The sequence below is a fragment of the Bos mutus genome, chromosome 25, assembly GCF_027580195.1.
Source record: "Bos mutus isolate GX-2022 chromosome 25, NWIPB_WYAK_1.1, whole genome shotgun sequence".
Classification (NCBI taxonomy): Eukaryota; Metazoa; Chordata; class Mammalia; order Artiodactyla; family Bovidae; genus Bos; species Bos mutus.
The window spans coordinates 40720540-40740694 of NC_091641.1; the positions used below are offsets into that span (position 1 = coordinate 40720540).

General features: G+C 54.6%; 2 protein-coding genes across 4 annotated transcripts in view; both read right to left on the reverse strand.

The window, feature by feature from the left end:
- Positions 1 to 16: 16 nt before the first annotated feature.
- Positions 17 to 12940, reverse strand: JPT2 (Jupiter microtubule associated homolog 2). Of its 2 annotated transcripts, XM_070362104.1 has the most exons (5): positions 12553 to 12706; positions 9811 to 9950; positions 5489 to 5631; positions 3355 to 3400; positions 17 to 2537 (listed from the first exon to the last, which is right to left on the reverse strand). In XM_070362104.1, the coding sequence occupies exons 1-5, from the start codon at positions 12594 to 12596 to the stop codon at positions 2362 to 2364; spliced, it is 549 nt and encodes a 182-aa protein (XP_070218205.1). In that variant the 5' UTR covers positions 12597 to 12706; the 3' UTR covers positions 17 to 2361. The 2 variants fall into 2 exon arrangements, with proteins under 2 accessions (XP_070218205.1, XP_070218204.1); XM_070362103.1 differs by lacking the exon at positions 9811 to 9950 and having other exon boundaries at positions 12553 to 12940.
- A 319-nt stretch (positions 12941 to 13259) lies between these two features.
- Positions 13260 to 20155, reverse strand: part of CRAMP1 (cramped chromatin regulator homolog 1) — a 44814-nt gene continuing 37918 nt past the window's right edge. For both annotated transcript variants that reach the window (XM_070362096.1, XM_070362095.1), the window contains exons 17-21: positions 20069 to 20131; positions 19349 to 19580; positions 18435 to 18599; positions 17732 to 17877; positions 13260 to 17007 (exon numbers count right to left, since the gene is read on the reverse strand). In XM_070362096.1, the coding sequence (XP_070218197.1) occupies positions 16843 to 17007; positions 17732 to 17877; positions 18435 to 18599; positions 19349 to 19580; positions 20069 to 20131 (771 nt within the window). In that variant the 3' untranslated portion in view covers positions 13260 to 16842. The remainder of the gene's footprint in view (positions 17008 to 17731; positions 17878 to 18434; positions 18600 to 19348; positions 19581 to 20068; positions 20132 to 20155) is intronic.

Consider the following 20155-nt stretch of genomic DNA (forward strand, 5'->3'; position numbering starts at 1 on the left):
GCACATGACCAACAAGCATGAGTACATGATTGCTAAGTTTAATTCAACAGCTCCACCCACTCCTGCCTTGTAAAAAAACAGGCTCCTCTCAAGGTTACATTGTGATGTGAGCACAGGTTTGTTGTTTCCAATGACAGCTTTACAAAAAAGTTGGCACCAAATGCATGTAAAAAAAGTTTTAAGGCTTAAGAAAAACACAGACCAGTAATTTCTCAATGTAGCTTGGAGGCTGAGAAAAGGATGCAGAGAGTTAATGAACCTCCCAAACACAGGCAATCCCCAATGTACAGAGCATTTTCTAAATACAAATGGCCTCCCCCATCAGGTTCAAAGGAGCAAAGTTTTCTGCGGCTTCTCCCCTGACCAGACCATCCCAGCTCCCTCAACCCAGGCCCACAGCCCCAAGGAGGGAAAGGAAGAGGGAAGCTGGGGACAAGAGTAAGGCGATGTGGTCCTGCTGCGTTGGGCTCTGCCCTGGTGGTGATCTCTTCCCCCAGCCTGCCCGCCTTGGTTCCCAGCTCTGCCCCAAAGTCCCTGCGAGGGGACGGATTTAGAAAGCTCTTCCCCTCGTGCGGCTGACGGTAAGACTGAAGCCCCAAGGGCCAGCAGCATGTCAGGGTCTTCTTGGCCATCCAATATGGAGTTCACAAATTGTTTTCTTGTATGTTAAAGAACACAACAAAAGAGTTATAAATAGTTCACATCTACTTTTGGAACATCTCATTGTAACTTGTGTAAGTCAGTGAGTTTGAGCTTAAAAGCTAATCACCAGTTACGTCAGTTTTTAATGGGGAAAAAAATGCTCTGAATTCCAGACAACTTTTTTATAAACGACCACTTGAAGGCTAGAGGGAGACAGGAGGTGCTTGAGAGAATCACATGGAATGAGAGTTTCTCAGCTCCAAAGTAAGCAGGTGGACAGGAGCGGGTCTTTGGTTGGCAAGCACCATGCGGACCCCCAGCACTGGTGGAGGGTGTGGAGCCTGGCAGGGAGCTCCCACAGGCACTGGAGTGTTCAGGCCACTACGAGCATGGCCACACTGTAGTAATGAAGACGTTTCCAGCACCTGTATGAACTTAGTAGGCACTCGTACCAGTAGTCCCCCCACCCAAACTGTTGGTCTCTCGTGACTGCAGTACAGGTACTGACACTGTAGCCCTTTAGAGGCTCAATGGGAGAAACTTCCATCTGACAGATTACAGCATCACAACTCTTGCCAGTCTGGCATCTCTGCTGGCAAATACCATGGAATGAGCCAGTTGAGAATTTACTGCCCAACTATTTAATCTCCTGGCCTAAGGTCTCTAAGTCTTGTCTGGAAACTGAATATGGCCCAGAGGTTCTGCAAAGCTTTAAAAGGGTGGGCTAAGAAAACTCTCCTTCCTCTTTGGTGTACCTGAGCGACAGACTTTTTTCTAGAAAGGTGTCAGAAACAGATCAGAGTCAACAGTTACTAAAGTAAAGCTGGCACTTGAGAATAGGTCTTGAGCTATTACCAAAGAAGCCAAACCTAAGAACCCAGGGTTCTCAGGCATCTATTCTTCCCACTGTCAGCAGGAACATAGAGGACACAGGAACAAGAACGCCAGTGCCTGGACACGTCTGGGTAGTTTTAAAGTCCTGTAGAAGGTAGTGGTCTTGCCGACAGGAAGTGTCACTGGTGAAGGGAGCAGTCCACATCACTGGTGAGGAGTAAAGGCCCAGACTTAAGGCTGATGAGGAAAAAAGGAATAACTCACAAGCAAGACTGCCTGTAAAGAGTCTAAACCAGTCTCTCGTGGACAAAAGCAGAGATTCCTACGTAAGACCTGGCTGAGGTTTGAGAGGGCAGAAGCAGGGTGCAAAATCCCTCCATAAAGTGTATGACGGAACACAGCATTTTGGTTTTCTGTTGACAGCTGCTGAGGAAAAGCAATCAAGACGTTTCAAGAAAATCTCTGGAACGGAGGTGAAAAACATTGGGGCCAAACAAGTTCCCGGAGTGGCTCCTCTGTCCCGTAGTGGCGGACCCGCGGTTTTGGTTTTCTCTCAAAGGCTTTAAGCTCTGCTACTGTGTTAGTGATCCCTAGATACCCAATTAGCCAACACACCACGGACGTGAGACCCCACTTCTTGGGGGCAACTGGTCTGGCTCCACTCCCCTCCCGCCCACCTGGGAGCTCCTCTCACACCAGGGCCCCGCCTTCTCCCTCGGAGTCCAGAAGGTGGGTCTTCATCTCGAGATGACCGTGAACAGGACGGCAGCTTCAGGTGTCCACCCGAGACCCTCTCCCCACCCTCTCCTGCGGGCTAAAGGAACTACACTATCTGAAATCCTATCTCTGGAGTTTCTTGTCTGGCTATGGGACACGGCAGGCCTCTTAGTAGAAGGAGATGCTGGACTTGCCTCCGGGCGGGTTCAGGACTTTGTTGTGGGAGCGAGGCCGGGGGCCCAGCCGGGGTTCGTGGCTGTCGACAGCGGGCGCGGGCTCCTGGACGCGGGCTGCTTCTTTCGGGCCGCCAGGCTCGCCTGGCTCTTGTCTGGGTGAGGCACTGGCTGCAGGACAGAGTCAGCACAGGGCCTGTCAGTGGCTGCCCACCACCTGGTAGGCAAGCTGCACACGCGAACCAAAGTCTGCGCCCTGGAGCAGCAGGCACGGGCATGGTGTCAGGCCAGGTCAGAACGGAAGGCCCTGAGCCATCCTCGGGGGAACCCCCAGGGGTTGTCTCCGCGCTGCTGGCTGGCCTCGGTGCTGCTCCCTACCACCTCAAGTCTGACAAGAAAACCTCAGAGCGAGTGAGAAGGGTGAGGAGCTCGTCCTAAGTGGAGGGCCCAGGCAGGTTTCCCTGGACTTCCTGACTGACCCCGTTCCCACCTCTTCATCAACTGAAAGCAGAAATTAGCATCCAGTCAGGTCGGGACACTTGGGGACTGAGCCTGACACCCAGCCCCACGAGCAGGCAGCCCACCGTGGGGTGACCTGGGGGAGGCCGCCCTGCAACGTGCAGCCCTGCATTCCCCGCCCCCCATCCCTCCCACCCCCCCACCCCCCGCTGCCATGTAGCCTCTGGTCAGAGTTCATTAAAGGCTTTGGACCTCTGCTCTTCACTATACAAGATCAGCTTCTAGAAGAGGACGCTGTGGCCTGAGGCCCAGACTGACCAGCACGGACAGGAGGTGCAGAAAAGCCAGCAGGAACGCTGTCACTGAGTAACTGAGCCCATTTCCCCTGCCTCCTCCCTACACAAAACCCGCCCACGGTCACAACTCTGCCGTCTTCATCAGCAGGTGGGCTGGGGCACAGCGACCCCTCCCGGTCCACCAGCAGCGCCCGCAGAGCTGAGCCCGGGCAAGGGACGGACAGTGAGCTCACCTCTGAGGTCTGGCGTGTCCTCTCCCTCACACAGGAGCACGTGGTCCTGCAACGAGGCAAACCCAGGTCAATCCGCTGCTCGGATACTTGCGGCCTTGCTCAGGTGGACGAGGAGAAAGGTGCGGGTGACCCGGGTCTACTTTATCTTTAAAAAGTGTCTATTTGGACAGTTTTAACCGGAAACAAAGCCTCAGGAAGAGTCCTGTGAGCCCCCAGGTAACCCTGCTCCACAGCCCGCCTCCACTCTGGTCTCGGCCAGAGTCCTGCCAGCTTCCAGCCCCCACCCCCCTCACTGGCTGATTCGAAAGCAAATCCCATATTTCACTGATCCATAAATGTTCCAAGATGCAGCTCTTTGAACTGCAAAAATTAATGACTCCTTAAACGTCTCAAGCAGGGTCCAGTTTAACCTTAGCACGCGCTCTCACTGACGGCCCACCCGTGTGACAGAACCCCGCTGCTCTCTGCAGCTGAGCGATCCCCAGCATGTGCGCGGCGCAGCACATCTGGCTCACCCAGTCATCTGGTGATGGAACAGCTGGGTTGTATCCACCCTTTGGTCACTGAGAACAATGCATTAAAACAGGTCTCCCCGAGTATCTGTTTGTTTTCACAACTGAGGTTATATACCTAAAACTGCTGGTTCATACAGTAAAATTCTGTGTTTTAACTTCTTCAGAAACTGCCAAACTGTTTTCCACAGTGGCTCCACCATTATGCATTCCCCAGAGCAGTGTAGGAGGGTTCCAATTTCTCCACGTCCTCACCATTCCTTACTTTGTCTTTTTGATAACAGCCATCCCAGTACATGTGAGGTGGTCTCTCTCTGTGATTCTGATTTGCATCTCCCTACCGATCATGTGCTGACTGACCGTTTGGATGTCTTCTTTAGAGAAACGTCTATTCACATCCTTTGCCCCCTCCCTTTTTTGGTTCTGAAATTTTTATTTTTAAAAATTTATTTTTTTCAAGTATAGTTAACTTCCAATGCTGTGTTAATTTCTGCTATATGGCAGAGTGATTCAACTATACACACATACATTCTTCTTTATAAGCTTTTTCACTGCGGTTCCTCACAGGTTATCGAGTATAGCTTCCTGTGCTACACAGCAGGACCTTGTTTAATCATCACATATAAAATAGTTCACATCTGCCGACCCCAGATTTCCATTTCATCTCTCCCCCTTGCCTTTACCCATCTCTGGGTATGCTATGTATCTGTCTTTTTGCTGTTGAACTGTAGGGGTTCTTGACATACTCTCCAACCATCAGTCTTTGAAAAGGAATCCATATTGTTTCCTATATTCGGCGTTACTCTGATTGAATCCCTGTGTCATCAATTAATAGGAGGTTTGCTTGGATTCAGTTTGGTTGTTTTGACAAGAATTCAAAGGTGGCCCGTGATGAATTTCTAGCATGAAGTCCATCATTTCTGGAGGTGTCCTGTTTTCTGATGTATAAGCAGCCACTGATGATCGCTTCCTGGATTTACAATTTCATTACAAGCTTGCAAAATGGTCATTTCTGAATTCTGTTATTCACTCGTCATTTACGGGCTGGAATACTTTAGAATGAGGAAACTTTCCCTCAGAAGCTGTCATCCCGAGGTACGTACATTTCATGGAGAAACACTGGCTAAATAAGTGCCTGATTCTATCCGTCAGCAGTTTTCCAGATGGACATTCTCCAAAGGGGACAAACTAGATTTTTAAAAATAGTAGCGGGAACCCATAAATTCTAAGTATTTGGTGAATTTTAATCCAGTGTAGCTATCCTACTTACTGACTGATGACAACAGTGAAATGTTGCCAAGAGGTAAGCTCCCCGTGTTAAGTTCAGTTTTATCAGTATCCTCAGCAGTTCTTCGTGGCTCATAGAGAAGAGTGGTGGCCTGCCTGCAGTCGGCCGCCCCTGCCACCAGCGACCCCCAGGGCTCGTCATCACGAGGCTGGAGCACACTCCCCGATGACTCAGGGCAGCCCCGATGACTAATGGCCGCAGCCAGGAAAAGCAACGTCACCCGCCTTGTCTCCTCCTAAGGCACGCCATACCCGCTCGGAACAGTTTTAGCCAAGTGCCTGGCACCAGCTCTGCCTTTCTCACCCTTAGGCCTGCCCTCTGAGAGCATCCGTACCTTGGGCTTGTTTGGGTGCGCCGTGGGCGAGGCAGCAGCGACAGGGGACCCGAAAATGTCACTGGTCTTGCCCCCCGGTGGGTTCAGACGCGGTCGAGTCTGCACAGGCCCTGATTCGTCAAATATACCGCTTCCTTTTCCCCCTGCAGAAACAAGCAGAGTGGTGAGCGGCCCGGAACACCCACCCAACCCCTCCACACTGGTCACTTCAGAGACCTCCCCTCACGGTGACCAGTCCTGAGTTCAGGCTGAGGGTGAGGTGACTGGGTTGACGAGGGATCCTGAAAGACCCACATCACACCCAGCCCCTTCTCGGGGTCAGCTGGGCCTTCATCACTGGACCTGAACTGCACTGGGCTGGCTGTGAGGGGCAAGACGGGCAGGTGGTCTAAAACAGCATTTTCTCCTCTAGAGTGTCCTTAACCCTGAACTTTTCAGATTTTTCTGCTCAAGAATCTTCTGCATTAAACCCAGAAAAGTTCTTTCATACATTAAAGGCAAACAGCTGCTAACTTTTGAGGTGAGATGGACAGAACTGAATTAACATGCCCTGTTCAAGGCAAACCTGCAATTTGGAAAACATTTATTAGTCATTCTCCTGACCTCAATCTGGCTGGAACTTCCAATGACAATTAGATATGCCAGTGAATTACAGATATTTAACATCTTTGCTGACGAACAGAAACGATTTGACGAGCTACTTTGAAAATATGCATCTCAGATGTTAGTTCTTATAAGCTGATGGCTGGGGCATAGACATGGGACGTAGATGCTGACATTAAACAGAAAGACTCTAGCACATGGCGCCGGCCAGTCACCCCTGCAATCAGCAAACACCAGCGCCTCCCTTCCACCGAGTGCCGAGCTAAGATTTACAATCTCACAGGAGAAAGAAGGCGCATTCCACACGCAGCTGAGACCAGACACGAGTTACCCAGCCCCTCTGTGCCCATTCCTCACCCTCAAAGCGGTGGTAATAAAGGCCCCTCCCGCCTCAAGGCGCTGAGAGGAGTCAAGATTCACTGCAGCTCGTGTGTGTCCAACGCTCACACAATGCTGGACACACTGCTCAGTGAAACAACGCAAGATAGTGTGGACGGCACACAGCTTCCATGCTGCAGGCAGAAGGGTGTCCTTAAAGAGCTGGATCTGATAAAGGGCACTGGTACTCCAGTATTCCGCACCCCCCAACTGGGGTGGCAGCAGTGGTGTGGGAGCTTAGGATTCTAAATGTGCTCATTTTTACAGCAGTGATCTTTGCTGACTGCCTCCAAGAAGTTAAAATTTCCAGTCACTTCTTGGCTGTTATGACGCACACCGACAGGACGGGCGAGCAGCAGAACTCTGAGGACAGAACCCAGCACGAGAACCCTTTCTGGGGTGGGAGAAGCTTAGAGAACAGGTGGGTCTGACTGCAGGAAAAGGCACACATCCACGTCACATCAGGCTGATCGCAAGCCTTCCAGTCCCAGCCACAGCCGCCCAGGTTCCCACAGGCTGGGTCCCGCTCAGCCACTACCAACTGTAGGACAGCACCTGGCTGGAGTCAGCACACAGGGGCTGGGCGGAGGAGGGCCTGGAGAGGAAGCTCCCAGACACGCTGCTGTTACTGGGTGTCATCAGCAAAAATATCCAGGCCAAAAAGTGCAGAAAAGCTGCTGTCCAAGGCCACCCGAGTGCCTGTTACTGAGCTGTTGCTGGTCACGCTTACGGAAATTCTAAGATGAGTGTTCTGCTTATTTTAAAATGCGAGACAAAAATAAAAGCAACTCAATCTGAAGGTTTTGGCTAAAAGCACTGCTCATTTAAAGACATTTTAAAAACTGTGAAACACGACGCAGAGAAATTCCTGAGACACAAACAAAGCAAACATTCCAGCAATGATCACAGGTGAGCGTGGGTCAGTCTGACTGGAGGTTCCCTCCCCTTCACCTTCGTCAGTACACGCTCGAAAAACACCACGGTTCTGTTTTGAACTTTATGAAAAGTAATCACACTGTGCGTTTATTACTCAACACTTTACCTGAAAGATGAATTCCACTTTCAAGGTGGAAAAGATGCTCAACTCATTCGTAACGAGAGAAAAATGAATCCAAGATACACTTTTTAGAGACCCAAATCTCAGGAGACATGACCCTGTGCTGGTGGAGTGTGGGAAGTGGGCGCTGCTGACGCCCTGGAAGACGTGTCTGAAGACCAGGCAAAGAAGCACCAGCATTTTATACTGACCTGGCGATGCCGTTTCAGGAAGTCGGCCCCACTTGGAGTATTTGGAGGTAAGCCGGTAGTCAGGAAAACCTGTATCCAATGGCGAGTTCTGCTGCCAGGGAGCTGAGGCCCAGACTGGCTGGTGGACTTGAGCCTCAGCTCCCCCTCAGAGGGGATCATGTATCTCCCCAGGCTGTGGAGACAGCCAGCACCCTGCACAAGCCCTGCAAACACCAAACAGCCTGCCCACATCCATCCCCACCTTCAGGTCTAAACCAGGAGAGTAGGTGACACACGGTACCAAGCAGCCCAGGTCCATGTCCAGGGCCAGCCAGCAGTGAGGCCCCTGTTCCGCACGCGATTAGTCGGCGGGCGGCAGGGGACCTCCCCAGAGTCCACGGGGTGAGTCTGCCGGGCGGGATGCACCTGCAGGTTCCCTTCTCAGCTGCCGGTGAGACTTCTTCACGGGTGATTTTCTCCCCTCGCTCCTTCCTGCCTTCCTTTTTAAAAAGTGTTTCTCCATGTTAATTCATTCACCAGTTAAAATGCGCTTCTGGGTGATGGGAGGCGGAGGGGATTCCAGCATTTGTTAACTGCTCAGCTCTCATCTCAGAGCCCTTGGCAGGACAGAGAACAAACCCAAAACAACAGGACCGCGCGGAGCAGAGATTTCAGCACAGGGTGCCCCCAGGCTGTTGTTACACTTTGGTTTTCTAACTCTCTAGTTGGGTAGGAGGCCAGGCTGCCAAGGGGTCATAGATTTTCAAGAGCCTGGCAAAGCAGAACTACCCCATGTGGCATACTTCCTAGAGAACCCGAAGCCCCAGAGACAGCTGCAGACGCCACGGTGCTACGCCCCGGCAGCCAGCGTGCCCACCCCTAGGTGACCACGTTTGAGTCTACCTGCCACAGCACATGGTTGGTACAAAGGATGCGCAGGGCTGAGCACTCGGGCTCTGCACCCATCAACTGGGTGCATGAGAATGTTCCTCAGTAAGAACCACCTGCTTCTTGGGCTTCCCTAGCGGTGTAGTGGATAAGAATCCACCTGCCGATGCAAGAGAAACGGGTTCAGTCCCTGGTCCGGAGGGTTTGGGATGATGCCGCAGAACAACTAAGCCCATGCCCCACAGCTAGAGCCGCTGCTCCAGAACCTGGGAGCCACAACTACTGAGGCCCGTGCGCCCTCGAGCCTGTGCTCTGCAACCAGAAGCCACGTGCAGCAACAAAGACTCAGCATAACCAAAAATTAAAAAAACACCCAACAAAACCACCTGCTTCTCTGCCGTAACTAAATCCAAAGATACTGCAAACCTCCACCCCACCTGACCACTGAAAACCACACGAAAATCCAGCGTTTGCATCCATTGCTTTTGTTGCTCCAGGTCTGTGAAGCGATATTTGTACCCAGCATCAGGACAGGGAAGGGAGCAGTTCCAGCTCCAGTTCTGTTTGACTTCATCATTTGTCTGAAACACTTACTTCTGTGTTGCATCTCTCAGACCTTTAAGGATGGTACAAACTTTGCTTTTCCCGTGTGGACACAGATGGGGAAGGCCCCTCAGGTAACTACCACTGTGTGGTCACTCACACACAGTGGCTGGACCAGCCATCAGCCAAGAGAAAGGCTCTTCTGAGATTCCTCCCACTGGAGCCACTAAAGGGTGCGTAAGGACTGAGAAGCCGCAGGGCTGCACGCCAGGCTGAGCCGTCCTTTTTAGTTAGTTTCAATCCTGCTCACAATCTGATTAAGAATACTCTGAACACACAGCTTGCAGGCAAGTTCAAGAACCTGAAGGAGTCCATCAGCTGATGCGGGGAGCCTCCCCAGTGGGGAGCAGAGCCCCAGCACGTGCCTGTGTGCCCGCCTCGGCGCCTGCACACGGCCACTATCTGCTCACAGGTGAGGAGCAAGTCCACAACGACCTGGAGGACACAGAGCTTAAGTCAGGATCAAACTTCCCTTCCTCTCCAGGACTGACGGCAGGGGATATGCCACACCAGAAAGCATTTGAAAGGACTGATACAAAGAGAGAGAGATTTTTTTTTATCAAAAGAGCAGCATAAAAGAGAGCAGGTAGAGGCCAGAGGATTAAAGAGTCACAGGCCCGTACCGGGGGGGTTGGTCCTCTTGGGTATGTTCTGAGGTTCTTCAGTTGGTCCAAAAATATTAGAAGCCATCCTGTCCGGCCTGCGGGGAGGCGCGGCTTCCTCTGGACGATCGCCTGGCTCTCCTCCCGGAGGCTTTGCAGCCCTGCAAGCAGAGAGGCTGTGAGGGACCGATGGTGGCTAGCCCAGGCACCACCGTCCAGGGGCTGAGGCAGATGCCTGTGGAGGGGCACGACGTGCTCATGGCCAGCCAGCAAACCTTCCCACCTGCCCATGAGTTCCCATAAAGGTTTTCCTGGCACAACTTGGTTCTGCCAAGACCTCCAGAGGTGTGTAGGCTCTCAAGTTACTGCTGGGACCTCTCATCAGTAAAATTAAACGTTTCCCTTAAACAAGCAAATGGAGCCAGTTCAATGGAGTTTCACTGTCATTTTAATTAGCAGACAGTAGTGCTGGGCCGTCTCTGGGGTCGCACAGAGTCGGACACTGAAGCGACTTAGCGGCAGCAGCAGCAGCAGCAGCAGTGCTGGGCCAGAGAAGGCAATGACACCCCACTCCAGTACTCTTGCCTGGAGAATCCCAGGGACAGAGGAGCCTGGTAGGCTGCAGTCCATGGGGTCACTAAGAGTCGGGCACAACTGAGCGACTTCACTTTCACTTTTCACTTTCATGCATTGGAGAAGGAAATGACAACCCACTCCAGTATTCTTGCCTGGAGAATCCCAGGGACAAAGGAGCCTAGTGGGCTGACGTCTACGGGGTTGCACAGAGTTGAACACGACTGAAGCGACTTAGCAGCAGCAGCAGTGCAAGGCATGTGACAACACACTGCAAGCAGACCACTGCAGAGGCAGGGACCGTAACACTGACGCTTGCCTGGAGGGGCCCACGCTCGTCAAGGCCTGCCCCCACCACCAGCCCCCTCAACAGCCTATCCCCATGTCCCATAAAAGCTACTGGGGACCGGTGGTTCAGAGTCAAGCTGCAATACAGACTTGGATTAAGTTCTTTACAAATATACACCCTACAGCTTAAAAGACCTCAGGTTAACAATGGCTGAAGCATGACGCTTTTAAAATCCCTTTAACACCAGATAATCCCTTAGCAAGAAAACAAAAGCAGGGCTTTAAGACAGAAATCTGACCTAGTCCTCTTAACAGCCACCACTTGATTCCCTTCCTTTAACATGGCCTCAAGATCCGCAGCTGCTAACGGATCCCAAGCACGCGTGCTTAGTGGCTCAGTCGTGTCTGACTCTGCACCCCCATGGACTGTAACCCACCAGGCTCCTCTGACTATAGGATTCTCTGGGCAAGAATAATAGAGCGAGTGGCCATGCCCTCCTCTAGGGGAATCTATCCAGACCCAGGGATCAAACCTGCTTCTCTTGCACCTCCTGCATTGGCAGGCAGGTTCTTTACCACTAGTGCCACCTGGGAAGCCCCACCCCAAGCAGAGGCTCCCAATTAATCACCCAATTAAGATGGCTTTTCCTTCTCCAGCATCCTACAAGGAAGGACTTTCCCCTCATCTTCTCAAAAAAACTAACACTCCAGAGAAGTGAGGTATCAGTTGAGAGCAGCCGCTCTGCACTGTCTCCCACAGCTTGGAAGCCAGCCCAGGGGCAGTGGTCTTTGTGGCGCGTCCTAGCTAACTGCACCAGTGTTTGCAGGGCACCCAGTGCCAGGCCGTGTAAACAAAGACAGAGTGTCCTTAGTGCACACAACTGAGAAAGGCAGCCCTCGGCCAGCTGGTGCCGGTGCCGAACAGCGGTTTTCAGGGCCAGAAACTTGATTCAATATGAGCACTCCAGTATAAACTTCCGGTCCCGTATCAGCACAGACCCAGACAGGAGGGATGAGTGGTCACTGTTACAGGGGCTAATGACTGACGATTTGGCCAGGAGTACTACTGAATACTGACCTGATTCCCTCAAATTTGCAGGGATTTTAGCAGTTGAAACAATCCTTTCATTCTATGTACTGTTTACCTCCACAAACGCCACACTCCTCTGCTCTTATTGCCCGGCCGGGCCACAGAAAGGGCTCACAGTATAGGAAACTTTCAGGCATCGGAAGAACCAGCTCAACCTCGCGGCCGGCTCCCTCGACGGCAGGACACCTCCAGCCCGGGGAACTCTACGTGACTCCCAGTACCCAGTGCTCCCCAAGCCAGAAAGCTAGCCACCGCGCTCTGTGTGTTCCTGATCGTTTAAGCCCAGTCGGTCTGCTCTGTCACTCGCTGTCCTGCCTGTTTCCTGGTCAGTAAACTGGGGGAGGGCGACTCCTGGGTTCGGGCTGCGGGGTGAGAGGCGAGGGCGTACCCCGGCTTCAGGGTTAGCGGGGAGGGCACCCCCTGGCTCCGGAGTTAGAGGCGAGGGTGTCGCCTGGCTCCCCGACTGCGGGATTCTGGGAAGAGGGCGCAGCCTGAATCCGGGGCTGCGGGCTCCCATGAAGGGACTTCGCCCTGAGGGCCGTCCGCTCGCACACACGCCACAGGGCGCCGGGGTCCCGGCCGCGCCGCCACGCCCGCCCCGCCGCTGCAGACCGCTCTGCCAGAGTCTGCGGCGCGCCCGCCCAGGAAGCGGCGCGTGCTGAGACCGGGTTGCGGAGAGGCGCACCTCAGGCCTCCCGCGGCCGCGCCCACCTCCCTCAACTGGCCGCGGAGGCCCCGGCTCTGTGAGCTCACCGCGGCAGCACCGCCGCCCGCACGCCCCCCACGTGACCGTGCCCACACCCGCGCCGCACCTGGGGCCGGCCCGGCCGCCCTCGCTGTCTGGTGCCCGGAACATGTCGCCCGCCGCTCCGAGCCACCAGTCCACCGCGCCGTCCTTCCCGCCCGGCCCCGCGCGGTCAAAGACCCGCCTGCTCGTCCCAATTGGGAGTCGCCGACGTCAGTCAAGCAGCGGCAGCCTATCGCGGTGTCGGGCTCCACCTCATAAGACGAAGGCTTGCGGAGACCCGCAGATGATTGGCAAAAGTAGATGTCGCTCACGGGGCCGGACGTCACCATTGGGTAGCAAAGCCGAAGGGGATGGTCCTCCCGCTCCCTGAGGTGGGCGGGGTCGGACTCTATCCGGGCACCTTGCCAAAACTCCCCGCAGCACCCGGCGGCCTCCATACCGAGAGGCGATGTGAGCACGGTCCAGACTATACCGAGAAGCCTGGTTTTCGCGAGTCAGTCAATGGCACGTGGATACATGGCTAAAGGAAACGGAACAGCAGTTCCTCTGTCCTGCACGTCGCGGGGGCAAGAACACTAAGAAATGGGAAGCAAGGGATAAAGCGTGCAGCTGATTCCTAGTTGGAAAAAACAAAAATAAAATACATTCAGCGGTGTTGTTTCTAAATTACACTGTAGACAGTCCATCGATTCCTCTGAGATCACACCGGATGATGGCCACTTGGGCTGTTTGCAGAGTGCACAGTTAAAAAGAAAAAAGCAGAAACAGTAATTATTAGACCAAGTATTAGTATTGTATTTATGCACAATAATAAAAACAGATTTACAAGTTCAACTGGAAATTTAAACATAAGAAGTTTAACAGCTTTTGTTTATTATATTAAATAACCAAACACCTTTTATTCCCCAAATTGGTAAAGAATAAATAATATAATTTACAATATGGTACAAAAAATAATCAGGAAGGACAGGCATTCTGCTTTATACATACACTGTATATTTATAATCTATAAAACAAATTCACATCTCAAACAAGCCGAAAACTTTAGATGATATGGCTTAACGATTATTAGAAGAAACAGCAATAATCTCTGCTTCCCAGAAGCCCGGGAGCAGGCTATCCTGCTACAGAACAGCAGGGCGGGCTGCTGTAGTGCTTCCAGGACTTGCTCCCCTCACACGACATACAAGGTACTGCAGGGTTAGGAGTTTGTCTGACAGCCAGGAAAGATTTGCTCTGGGTTTTTCTTAAGACAAAAGTGCCATATTTCCTCCTAAATGCACCTGGGATAGATTTCAACGTGAAAAAAAAGCAACTGGCATTTTCCTTCTCCCATTTGTTTCAAGTGTTTTTTATTCTGTGGCCTTTCTTTGCACATGTTTAGATTCAGCGGTGTGACTGAGCTAAAGATGCTATTAAACTGAAGAAACACCACCAGTAATGAGGCTGCGGTACAGAATGGAGAACAGGACTGATGCAGGAAAGCGAGTGGATCAGCCCATGAAAGGGTTCCAAATATCCCTCCGCCCTGAGCAAGTACTCTACACCCAGGAGACACAGGGGACCCTCAGCTGGCCTCTCTACCTTCTGAAGAATGGGCTGCTCATCACTTGAGTATTCACAATGAAGAAGCAAGACAAAAACAACTGCCTAGAGGCAGGGGCTGTTCAGTCTCACTCTTCAGGGTAGACGAGCCAGCAGAAAGATCCCTGATGACGTCAGTGATGAGGGAAAGGCTTTTCTGAGACTGACCTGGTCTTAATCACAACATACTTCAACACACAAAGGCAGCCACAAGTGCAGACAGAGACAATCACATCTTCCACTGCAAAGGCAGAGGGAGATGCTGGAAGTGGGAGGCTTCTCCACTTGGGTCTTTTGAAAAATCCCAGCCTTGAATGTAACAGTTGCTTATTTGTATACATATATAATTATTTAGGCTGGGAGAAAATGCATCCAACGTCTTAATGCTACATATGACACCATTTTCCCTTATTATGGCAAGCAAACAGTTACAGCTGTCTGGTTGCTAGAGAAGCAGCATTCTCTGAATCATGTCAGCTTCACAGGTGAGAAGAGACAATCCTCGCCTCGGGAACTCACCTCCCCACTGCAGACACTGGCCAGTCAGCTACGCCCACAAGGAGTCTATTCGAGAGACGCAGGTGGGAGGTGCTGCTGAGTAAAGGGTTGACAAAGGCTTATCCAAATCTCCAGAGCTTTCCTCATGCTAGACATCACCAGGTGACAGGTACTGACCTCCCCACCAACCGCCTCGGGGCGCCCCCCTGATGGATGAACAGCCTGGGTCTCTATGGTCCCCAGCACGGGGCATGCTGCCACTGGGCACTGCCCCCACCATGGGTGCAGTAACGTGACTTGGCATCGCTGGTCCCAGACAGTAGGGAAAGGAGAAAGCTGGTAGTAGCCTAACCTCAGCCCAGCCCACTGTAGATCTAGCAGAGTCAGATGCCCAGAGACAGACCTGATCTTGTTTGGCTCGATAAGATGCTAACTTCAAGAAGCTGATACACTGATCACAAAACACAAGCTAATTTAGAGAGACTGTGGACTCAAATACTGCTGTCTGTCTCCCTTCACAAAGTGGTGCCACGCCCCTTTCTTTCAGACCTCCAGGGGCTTGGGACTCTTCTCAAGAGCCCAGAGTAGCTGCCTACAGAGGCTTTTCCTCTGATGTCTGTGCCCAGATCCAGAGCTGAAAGAGGGAGACCCCTGGCAGGCTGGAGCCCTGGGAAAGCTCGAGAGGCAGGAGGGAGCTGGGGAGGCAGTGTGATCAAGTGGCCCCTCCTCAGGCACATGCCGAGGACCCTCCGCTCTGCCTCGCATACTGGCTCAACTCGTCTCAAGGGCAAGGGAGGAGCCAGAGGGGCCAGGCTGGCTGGGAAGGCTGCAGGTCCACAGCGAGCTGGGGGGAGGCGAGGGGACAAACACAAACAAGGGTGGGCTGGGCCGGATTCAGGAAGCCACACTGACTGCGGCTGCCAGGTGGAGGGTGGGCAGTGGGTGGGTGGGGAATCCAGCACCACAGCACTGGCGCCTACCCACAAGGGGTGTGCCTGGAGGGCAGTCTGCACCTTGGGCCCACCGAGTCCGAGAAGGCAGAGAAGCCCCGTTAGCTTCACTGGGGAAAACTTGGACACTGGACTCCCTGCTGGTCACCCAAGGCGGCGCAAGGAGCACACCAGAGGGAGGTGGATTCGGCGCACTCTGACTGCGCCTGATGTCTGATCCCTACCTGGACTCCGGAAGGGACAGAAAGAAGAGAAACAGGAGACCATGAGGCAAAGTGCAAGCAAAGGACTGTATACGTGAACTGGGCATACTCTGCACTGACGTCCACAGGAGGAAGACAGAACTTCCCCTGCAAAGGGCATCTGTCCAAGACGCCAGGGAGGAAGGTGTCCGAGAGTCAAGGTCATCAGTAAGGTCTAATCTGTAGTCAAAAGAGTGCTCAGGGATCCCCCAGTGAGAGAAACAATGTCTCAGGTCACCAAGAAGAAACCTACAGATGGATGCGGGGAAGAAACCAACTGAGCAGGGACCTGTTCTTCCAATGTCTCCACCGTCTAACTCATTTTAAAATACAAGCAAAACATTTTCTGACCAGCTTAGCAAGAAGTCCACACAGCCCACAGCAAGACATGATTCTCTTCCCTGTCCTGTTGAGTCAGCCAGGACAAAAGCCCAGATGAGGGAAGCACTAGGTAGGACCAGGATTTCTGAAGAGACGGCACTCGCTACACTGCCCAGGACCCTCTGCTGCCCTGTGACCGGAGTGTCCCCTACAGTGTCCGCTGTGTCACGGTGCAGACACCAGGCAGAGCCAGGCCACACCCAGCTGTCCTCCAGCCGCAGAGAGGACCACCAGAGCATGGCAAGGTTTGGCAGAGAAGGCAGCAACAGCCTGGAGCCTCCCTGCAGAGAGCAGGAAGTCACAGCTCCCCAAGCCAGAACAACAAAAGCCAGGCCCAACGCTCCTTCCTTTTGAAAAGAAAACCCCTAAACATCCAACACAACCGCCAAGGTGGAAGTATGGGCACTGTACAGGCCCTGACCCACGCCCCTGCCACGGGTGGCTCAACGCCACAGCCACAGCTGACGCTGCCCCTGCCGGACTCCGCATGTCCTGGCCCGTCTCCTTGGCCGGCAGGACGGGGCTGTGTGCACGTCACACGTCCTGGGTGCAGAAATGCCTCTGCTCAGACTGTCTCCAGGGAGTCCCAACTTGACCTGCGTTTCCTCCCGTCTGAAGACAGTTCCCCCGGACACTTGAGGACCACCAACCCCGTCCACCACCCTCGCAGCCCCCAGCTGCCCCCACCACGAGGCACCGTCACTGGGACAGGTCCGTGACTGGGGGGCCACCTCCCCCGCCGTCAAACAAAGCCTCCCGGCGGCCGGGCTCGGCGATGGACAGCTCCTGGGCCAGGTCGTTGAAGCGGGAGATGTAGTCGACACTGTTCTCGTTCATCATGCACACCAGCTGCGAGTCCACAACCTGCGGGGACGGGGAGGCCTGTCAGCAGGTGGCTGGACACCATGGCCAGACTGCAGTGCGTGCCCCTCCATGGTGAGGGTTAGAGTCCCCCCAGGAGCCACATCACAACCACAGGGTCGTCACTGTGAACCTCACTCTGTGAACAAGTGCCACTGCCCGGCAGTCAGGTCAGAGTGGCAGGACCCCACCCACATGAGACTTCTGGGAGGATGGTCAGTGGCCAGAGGGGCAGAGAGGGAGCAGCAGCTTGGTTCTACTCCAAGGCTGCCTGGAGGAGGTGCAAGTGGAGGAGGGAGTTTGCATGGGTGTGTGTGACACAGGCGTTCTGAGGCAGGATGTGCGCAGAAGTGCAGGAGCGAGCTGTGTAAAGACCTGAGGGAAACATGCCTGCAAGAAGGGATAGCAAGTGCACAGGCCCTGTGGGAGCAGCCAGCTGTTTAAGAATCAGCAAAGATGGTGGAGGAGACAGCGAGTGAGGCAGAGAGTGGAGGTGGAGACCCGAGTGTACAGTGGGGCCTCCAGCATCAGGCTGGGGTCCTGTGGGCAGATCTGGTCCCGGCTAGACCGGACAGTCGGCCACACGAGGATGGGGACTCTGACCAGTCTGCTCAGGGCCTGCAGCAGTGCCCGGCCCCAAGAGGCCCCACTTGGCACTCTGCACAGGGGCCTGGCAAATTTTGGGTGGGGGCCAGTGCTCAGACTCAGGGTGAGGACAGGCGCTCACCTCAGCGACGTCGGCTAGGGACCGGGACACAAAGGAGTCTCTCGAGCTCCCGTCCAGCAGGCTGGGGCCCAGCAGGGAGGTGCCGCTGCTGGTCCCCACAGGGGTGGGCAGCATCTTCCGGCTCTTCTCCGGGGAGATGAAGCTCGCTGCACAGAGGAGGGAGGGGCCTGAGCAGCTGGGCCTGGGCCCCCCAGGCAACTCGGTGCTGCGGCTGGAGGTGTCAGGCCACACCTGCCCTGCCGTGCGTGGGGAGCCCTGCAGGGCCCATCACAGCCTGGGGGGTTGCCGCGCCCACAGCGAGGCCACCACGCCCACCTCCACACAACTCCAGGCTTGCGATCTCCCTTTGACGTGGGCTCTGCACTGCTCCCTGGGACTTTCTGAGCAGAGAACTTGTGAGAGGACTAGCCCCCAGTGCCACCCAAACCAGAGCCCCTGTCTGTTCTGGGCTGCCAGGTGTCGTGCCCTCCCTGGTGCTGGCCTGGCTTGCCAGGGTCCAGCCTGCCCCGCTCCGAGCCGGGTGCACACCCTGGCCACGCTCTACAAATGCAAAGTGTGCAGGTCCCAGACCTGCCACGGGAGCGCCTCTGGGTAGGAGATGGAAGCTGATGGGTCTTCTAACACCTCCTTCCCAATATCCGAGCACCCAGTGCCGGGGCTGTCCAGATGCCAGCTCTGTGCATCCTGGTGCCCCTAGACTCACCAAACAAGCTGCTGAGTGACGAGTCCGTGGGGTCGCTAGGGCACCACTGGGGGTCGTGGGTGGGAGAGGCGATCCAGTCTGGCTGGGGGCTGCTGGACGGGGAGGGCAGGCTCTTGGAACTGTCGCTGCCATTCAGTTTTGCTGGAGAGAGAGGAACTCCTTCACCTGTCGACCAAAGTTTGGGGTCAGACACCACGTGGGGTGAATGGCTGAGGGAGCACGGCATGTCCAGCTGAGCTGGGAGACCCAGGACCCAACTAGGGCCCCCCAACAGCCGGGACACACACCCATGATCAGACACGGACACTGGCCACAACAGAGGCGGCCCGTGCTAAGGCGGCACCTGAGCCCTCTTGCTGCTGCCGACAGCAGCCTTGCAAGCTGCCTCGTGTCCCCAAGGCCCCAGGGAGGGGAACACACTCAAAGGGACTGGTCACTGGCCCATGGTGACGTGCTGCCAGCTGCTGACTCAGCTCTGAATCCATGGCTGGCCTTGACCAGCAGGTGCCAACCACACTGCCTTCTGTGGCGCCATCTCCGGGAGCTGGGGAGCCAAAGCCCATAGGTACCAGCCCAACGCCTCCTAGAACCTGCCAGCCAACAGGCATCACCCCAGTTCAGAGCCGATGAGATGGCCTGCCTGATCCCCAGGCCAGAGACGCCACGTCAGCCCCTCTGTATCCCAAAGCCCGGGCAGTTACTCCAGACCACCATGGCTCAGGTCCCGCCTGCAAGGGCCTTGTATGCCAGTGCCGCCCCCACCAAGGCTGGCGGTGCCTCAAAGATGCAGAGGCTCAACGACCATAAGAAGAGCTGAGCCGGACGACAAGGTGCCTAGAGGCGGCAGTCAGGCGGGAGGTCAGTTCCCCACGGGAACTGAGTCTGGGAGGCTGGCAGAAGCGCCTGTGGCTCACCATACTGGCCGGAGCTGATGGCAATCTCGATGATGGAGTCACTGATGTGTGTGGCGGGCTCTCCCTGCGAGAGCACGTCCTCAGGGGGGCCGGGCAGTGAGATGTCCAGCAGGGCAGAGACGTTAGGCGGGGAGAGCCGGGTGCTGGAGGCCTCCGATGGGGGCAGTGGTGTGGAGAGCCCATTGTGGACAGGGGCCTTGGACAGCTCAGACAAGGAGAGAACGGGGGGGTTCTGTGGAGACAGGTACTGTTGAGACACGATGCAAAAGGCAGCCGTATCGAGGAACGAAAGCCAACCGGGCCCCGCAGAGCAGTGACTGAGGACGAGTACAGCAAGAGAGGCAGAAACCCCACACTCTCCCACCAGGAAACACCCCTGGGGAATCACTGCCCCCAGAAACCCTGGAGGACCACAGAGTTGAGGGGCCAGGCCAATATGGCCTGGATCTGTTTCCACCCCCAGCTGAGAACTCTTCTCCCTGGCCCAGAAAACTTAAGACCCTGAAGGACTGTGTCTCGATCAGCCAACTTGCAGAGGGAAGTTGGCAGCCTGAGATGGGAGCCATGTGTGCATGATCAAGGCAGGTGCAGGGAGGCACGGCCACCAGGCATCACGGAGAGGGGGAAGTCCAGGACCACGAGCAGGACCACGAGGTGGGACTTGGCGCTCCCTGGGGTATGGGGCAGCTACTCTGCTCAGCAGTCAGCAGTACACTCTACCTGGAAACTGTCGGCCACTGGCTCCTGCCTCGAGGGGACGCTGATGAATGGGTCGCTTGTTGCCTACAGCAACACAAGGAGGACGCC